The 6,796-nt window shown below is 36.1% G+C and overlaps 1 protein-coding gene across 1 annotated transcript; it reads right to left on the bottom strand.

The window, feature by feature from the left end:
• Positions 1 to 1,026: 1,026 nt before the first annotated feature.
• Positions 1,027 to 6,487, bottom strand: LOC107829073 (uncharacterized). Its single transcript, XM_016656504.2, has 2 exons — positions 6,349 to 6,487; positions 1,027 to 2,479 (listed from the first exon to the last, which is right to left on the bottom strand). Exon 2 carries the CDS (start codon positions 2,367 to 2,369, stop codon positions 1,155 to 1,157), a length of 1,215 nt encoding a protein of 404 aa, XP_016511990.1. The 5' UTR covers positions 2,370 to 2,479; positions 6,349 to 6,487; the 3' UTR covers positions 1,027 to 1,154.
• Between the last annotated feature and the right edge of the window lie 309 nt (positions 6,488 to 6,796).

Here is a 6,796-nt window from a genome sequence, read left to right as displayed (position 1 = left end):
TAGTTCCAAGGAACCACGTAGCAAAGTGCCCCAAATTGGAGGCTCTAACATAGATGCAACAACCAAGTAGGATGACAAAATCATAATTAGCACAGCTATTGCATCCAGAATAATGGTACTGAGTAGCAATGCATATATAGGTCACAGCAACATCCACTGAGCCAAATCCTTCCTTGTCCATGAAAGCAAAACACCCAATAAATTAAACCAACCGGGAGATGAATAAGTACTTTTTGGGACGAACTAAAAGGGAGGTCTTTGTATGTAAGGCGTCGTATATTATGTAGATTTCAGTCTCCACTGTTCTAAAAGCTTCATTTCCATCCTTTATATTGTCGCGAACTAGCTTTTGACTTGTCTTGTATTCCTCGGGAGTAAAATTTATGATCAACAATATGTCCTTTGTATGTCTTAAAAATATGATATGCATATTTAACAACGTCCAAGCTCTTTAATTTGGTAGTATCACCAGGACCATCACTTTCTAGTATCACCAGGACCATCACTTTCTTTCAATATTTGAATAGAAGGGTTGCCAATAAGACTAGAATTTTTCAAATTGTCCCTTTACTTGGATATTCCATTCATCCCAAGCTTTCTTCACTCTGCTCGGAATTGGAAGTTCCATTCCCTTCACCTTGATGTTCCACCTCTTTGATAATAGTAACATCTACATAAATTAATGATTGAAGCATAATGTTATGGCTATCAAATTTTCCACGTGATGATTAAATTCTGGAAATATCATTATATTAGATTATGTGTCCACAGGCAGATGGTTCGAATTGATAGCTGATGAGATAAAGGAAAAGATTACTACTCTATTATTGTACTGTGCTTACAAAGATGGATGATATTGAATAGTCAAAGGACCAACCTAGAGAGAGATAAACTTAGCTTCCTTTCAAAAACTTCTCTTTTAATATTCTTCATCGAATTACATTACCATATTCTATATGAAAACTCATGGGGAGTATTTTCTATGTAATGTTCACCACTAAACACAGCGGTTCAAACTTAAGAATAGGAAACAAGAAGTAGAAATAGCATTACATTTACCAAGATTGTGAAATGGTTCAAAAAGAAAGCTTCTGACAGTAAATGGTGCTAAACAAGAAAACCAAAGAGATATGGGACATCATATGGTGCAAACACTAAGCTACTTTAGTTTTTGAAGATGATCCCCTTGACATTGAAATCTGACGAATTTCATGCAAATGAAAACTGTACTCTTTGAACTTAAGTTCACCGCGGTAGGCAGCCAGCAGTTCAGGAACTTTTGCTTCATATTTAGTAACATACTTGGGTAAGAAGTCCTTTTCCATAGTCATTAATATCGAGGATAGCTTGCCAACTTCTGAAATAATGCCTCTTGACCACAAAACTTGCATCACAGAACACCTTGGAATAAGCCTCCTCTCCACACTACACAATAGAAAAGCTGGTCTTTGTGACAAGTGTGACGGGCTAAAATGGAGTCTGTCAACATAGAATGCCACAATTGCCCTGATATTTTCCTCACTATAGAACATGCAAGTCGGCTGCGATCTGAAAATATTAAGGATCTCGACATCTGAAAAGCCTATACTTCTGTAGGTTTCCAATTTCCTTTCGAGTTTGGAATGCCTAAGTATAGACATTGCAGCAAAAGCCGTCCTAAATGCTGTAGAAGTAACATCAAACCCCATTTCCTTGAGTCTCAAGCCAACCTCACTCATCTTTTGGGGATTTATGGTCAAGATAACAGGAGATTTGAAAATAAACTCTGAAACTTGAGAATCAGGAATACCAATTTGGTGCAATACCTGTATAGTCTGCTTCAAACTATGAGAGATCTTCATATTAAGGATTTGTGGACTTCGCTTGATGGCAGCCATTGCTTTCACTTTACTACCCATGAAAGTTTTCAGGGAATTAAAGGATGGAGTCAGTAGTTTCCTTATGCTACAGAGGAGTATGTTGGGGTTACGACAGATAATCTTTCTGCATTCATCTTCAGAAAAGCCAATTGATTGCAAGAACTGCAACTTGGGCTTTAGGGTTTCGTCCACCCCTGATGCTAGTAGTTTAGGGCGTAGTCTAATTATTTTCTTCACTTGGGTTGCAGAAAACCCATGGTTTTGGAAGAATTCAGGTACAGCTGAAACTTTTGAACATGTATGCGTGTCTAATTGGAGTAGTTTTGCTTCACTAATGAGAGTTTCTTCTGATAAACCATGCGACCTCCTGTGACACAAATTAATAACCAACTTGCTCTCATCAGTTGAGGTGTTGCTGCCACAGCTAGTTGACACAGACTGCACAAAGAGGCTACTTTTCCTGATCTTTGTACACAAGTTTCTTTGGCATTTATACAGAGATTGAAGCATTTTAAGAGAAGGGATCCCTCTGAAGGAGATATGTGAATGCAAAGATCATGCCTCAAGGGCTACAAGTTATAATCCCGGCAATGCAAACAAAAACTGGGAACGTAAGCAGCCTGTTTGCCACAAAAGAGTGTTCGTTAGTGAAAGAATAGGACAGTGAAATTCAACATTGGTAATTATATAAATCCTCCAAGTTCAGGAAAAGTCAATATTCCACAAAAAGTTGTCATAATGCCGGATAAACTTCTTAATGTCATAGTGCCAAGTGCCAATTCCCACAATTCCAAACGAAATTCTGAACAGCATGACAAGACAGATCAGTATATTAAAGTTGAAGCCAAACAATGAGTTTCCTCTAGTTGGTTTTGATCAAATTGCTGCAGTTACTCGGATATACTTTATGCTATTGCTGATCTACCTAGAAAGATTGGATTCCACTATTGCCAGCGAGATAAGGAAACAGTGGAAGATAATGCTCGAGGGATCAGATCAGCAAATCCCCCACCCCTCCACCCCACTTCTTTGGAGTCGTAAGACTTTCCCAATTGTAGGGATGCTCGAAAGAGTGCTCTTGGTTAAGACTTCTTTCCCCCCTTTTGACAAGTAAGAGAAAATACTTGATTTTGTCACCATTATGAAATATATCTATCCGAGTGTGAAAAGGACTACACCGGCCTCACATTGAGATACTAGTTAAGGTCTACAACACGGGCAACAAATCTTGGCATCCAAGTCATAGTCAAGTCCAAATTTAACACTAGTCGAGCATCAATTTAGGATATTTCCTGCTAATATTCATGCCATTTTCAGATGAAGCATTCCTTGTTTGTGTTTTTAGGGGTGAGAAATTCAACTTTTAAAAATTTTCTTTAGGGCACATGCCTTTTGGCGCTTTGTTCATCTTTTGCGCCTCTTAATGTTTTTATTGATGAAGATTACTTGTGCTCTGGAGCCCCCTTCTTTTAGTAAACATATTAAGCGCATTTGATTTGTCTAGCTTCATTGTATTTAGATATATCAACAAATTCAGTGATGAAGCCCAAGATTTTAAAGCCTCTTTTCTCCTCTCTCCTTTGTTCTTTTCCGAAATTAGGTTCTCCACTGATAACGCCAGTGGTGCTCGTATATGGTATTTCTTTCGTACTTTTTTTTTTTTTTTTTTTTTGGGATAAGTGGTGCCAGTATATGATATTTCCAGTAAACCACGACATCCATTCATTCATTCTTTCTGTTTTTCCTTTTCCCTCTATCTAAGTTTTATTTCCCCTTCTATTTCCAATTAATTTTGTAATTATAGATCATATTTATCCAACTTTTTACACTAAGAAGAACAATCCCCAAAATGAATTCACCTCACGCCTTAAGATATATACCTTGCCTTGTGCTTTCTTTTCTCCAAATATTGTTGCAGACCTAAGCCCCCAATAGAGATCAATTTCACACATTCTGATTCAAAAGAAGAAAACATTAAAGGGCGAGTGTTAGTCTACTGCATGTTTCCTCAGAATAATACTATTCTCCGAGTTGAAGTCACTGACTGTAGGATTTTACTCGAGTTGAACTCGCTGAACGTAGGATTTTACTCAAGTCAAGAACACACTTGAAGGATGGTGGTGAACTGTATATCAAATATTGGAAGGAAAGTGAGGGGTTGATATATTAGCTCACTAGCTGAGCTAAGTCCTCCTATAGGAAAGTGGTTGTGATCGATAGAACTTATAGCATGCAGCCTCACTGGAATAAGGCCTTATCTTCTCTACCCTTCCCGCCCAAAATGCTAGTTAGATTCTTAAAACACCTAAGTTCCACATCTATCACCCAAAAAAGTGATAAGCTTATCTTGTCTCCCACAAACAGTGGTAACTATATCTAAACTAGCTACAGTATCTTTGTTGAGCTTATTATCCAACTATGTCATGCATTCTTGCACGCAGCTCCAACAACAGGAATCTTTCTAAAGCACTATAGCTCCGACCCCTTCCGAAGACATAGCAATCATCATGTTGGGAAGCAATATTTTCCTATTAGCAAAGAAGTAAAAATTTAACATTGAAAAGTAGTTCCATTTCCCTACACCAACTACATTCCATGTAACTCATTAGATGATCTGAAAACGTCTTTTTCTAGAATATTGATCTCCAAACTTTTCTGCTTTGCCCCTCTAGATTTTTGAGAGCCTTACTACCACTTCCCAAATAGGCTGAATAGTGCAACATGTTCTACAGATCTCCTATTTACTTCATCAAAATCATATCCTACTCAGTTTATTCAAAATCATCCCTATGATTTGGTCCATTTAAACCAAATAGGCTGAATAGTGCAACATGTTCTACAAGTCTCCTATTCACCTTCTTCGAAATCATTCCCTACTCATTTTATTCAAAATCTTCGTTGTGGTTTGGTCCATATAGATTTCCATAAATATTATTGGGATTTGCAGACCCAAATCATAAGATATTTCTAGCTTTTTACTTGGATAAGTATTAATAAGTTATTCCACATTTCTACAGTTGCAAATAGACTATCCTTGTATGACTACTCTATTGCTATAAGTACTAAGAGAAAAGTGCTGAGGAAAAAGGATATGGACCTAACTCAACCCAAAAAGCTAACTCATGAGAAGATCATGTAAAGAGACTACAACCTATACTATCAACCAATATTGACATAATATGGCACCACCATTGGACAATGCAACATTACGAGTGGCGTAGTGAGTCTGGCTCGGGGCGGATCTAGCAAGGCCCGAGGGGGTGGTACGCCACCAGCAAGCTTCGGTCGAAATTCTGTGTATGTATGTGTGTGTATATATATATATATATATATAAGAAATCGTATATATATATTTAAAGCGCCACCCGTAGTAACAAATGATACAAAGGTGCCAATGACAAAGGGTAGGAGATTCCATCTTGGTGGTGAATGATTGAACCCCACTGGCAACAGTAACGTTTTTTAACCTTTTGGCTTGCCACATCACGTTAAACTTTCTATCATTATATAATCCATTCTCTTTTTTCTTCTTCTGTAATTAATATTAACTATCTTACTTTATTTGTTAACTTTTGACTTTCTTTTTCTGTCTCTTATTAGTTAAGTATTTACCTTTTTTCACATAAAATTAAAATAACATCTTCTTTTGCAAAATCTTTGCTCTATCATAACTATAGTACCATATTTTTCTGTTCAATCGATTTATATTATATATCAAAAAGACAAGTAATCCGAACCGAAGTCCAAAGTTGCTCAAACCGATAAAATATTTACTCTTTCTAAATGTATAAACAACGACCACATGGATGTTCAAAGCTATATGGCACCCGAAAGCTCCAAATAATGGATCCGCCTTTGGTCTGGCTTGATACCATATTGAGAAAAATGGACCTTGGACCTAACTCAAACTCAAAAGATAGCTCATGAGGTGAGGTTTGTCCAATATCATATAACAACTCATACCCTCAATTTCTCTTTAAGATAAGAATCAATCCAAAAGTGAACTAAAAATATAATTTTTTGAAAAAGCATGAAATTTTATAGAATAAATAGGCTTTCATCTTACCTTCTTTCCTTCTTTCTCTTTTTAAAAAAAAAATTGCGAGGAAAAGGAAAAAATATAATGAACTAAAAGATGGGTTATGCAATTTCCCTTTATACACATACACACACACTTCAGAATTACCCGAAGCTCAAATAAAAAGAAAGGAACAACAAATAGACAGAAAACAAAAGGGACGAAGAAGAGTAAAAAAGGGTTGCTTAGGAAAAGGAATTTGGATAGAATGAAAAATAAAACAAGTTACAATATGAGACTTAAGTTCAAGAACCAGATAATCACCTATTTATAGCGTATAGTTCCTGTTGTTTCCTCTATTATATAAATCCAATGTACACAAAATATAACAGCGAAGCATTTCCATGTTTAGAATATTTTATTTTTTTTAAAAAAAAAAAAAAAACATAGGAAGGAGTGAAGATCACATACCTGCAACTCCAGGTGAGAGTGGCGAACAAAGTGAGCAGTAGATGCCCATTTTACCGACGAAGACGAAATATTAAAATTTAGCATTCAGAACCTTTTGAGTTTCAAAAAACCGCTACTTTTGCCCAAAGTTTAGATAAATGCCAAACTAAGAAAGTTTTCCATTTCTACGACTTATTACAGTTTGGTTAATAGCATGTGCATCGGTAGTAATAGTTTTCAGCCTCAAAAGTACATTTTCTACTTTGTAAAGAAATTACAAATTTTTGCTAAGCAAAAAATTAGTATGTTCAATATAAAGATATATTTATCAAATTTCTATTTATCGAGCTATCCCTCGTCAGTTTAACATACATGTCACAACTCTCTTCGTCTTGTTCGTTTTTATTTCTATTTCGTCTCTTCTCCTTCTTCTGGAGTGAATTTTTAATTTATACTGAATGGTGTATTT

The sequence above is a fragment of the Nicotiana tabacum genome, chromosome 17, assembly GCF_000715075.1.
Source record: "Nicotiana tabacum cultivar K326 chromosome 17, ASM71507v2, whole genome shotgun sequence".
Classification (NCBI taxonomy): Eukaryota; Viridiplantae; Streptophyta; class Magnoliopsida; order Solanales; family Solanaceae; genus Nicotiana; species Nicotiana tabacum.
This window is presented reverse-complemented; position numbering and strand designations above follow the sequence as displayed.

Excerpts from the sequence above, each read along its gene's own strand:
- LOC107829073 (XM_016656504.2), bottom strand. The coding sequence starts at position 2,369 with ATGCTTCAATCTCTGTATAAATGCCAAAGAAACTTGTGTACAAAGATC.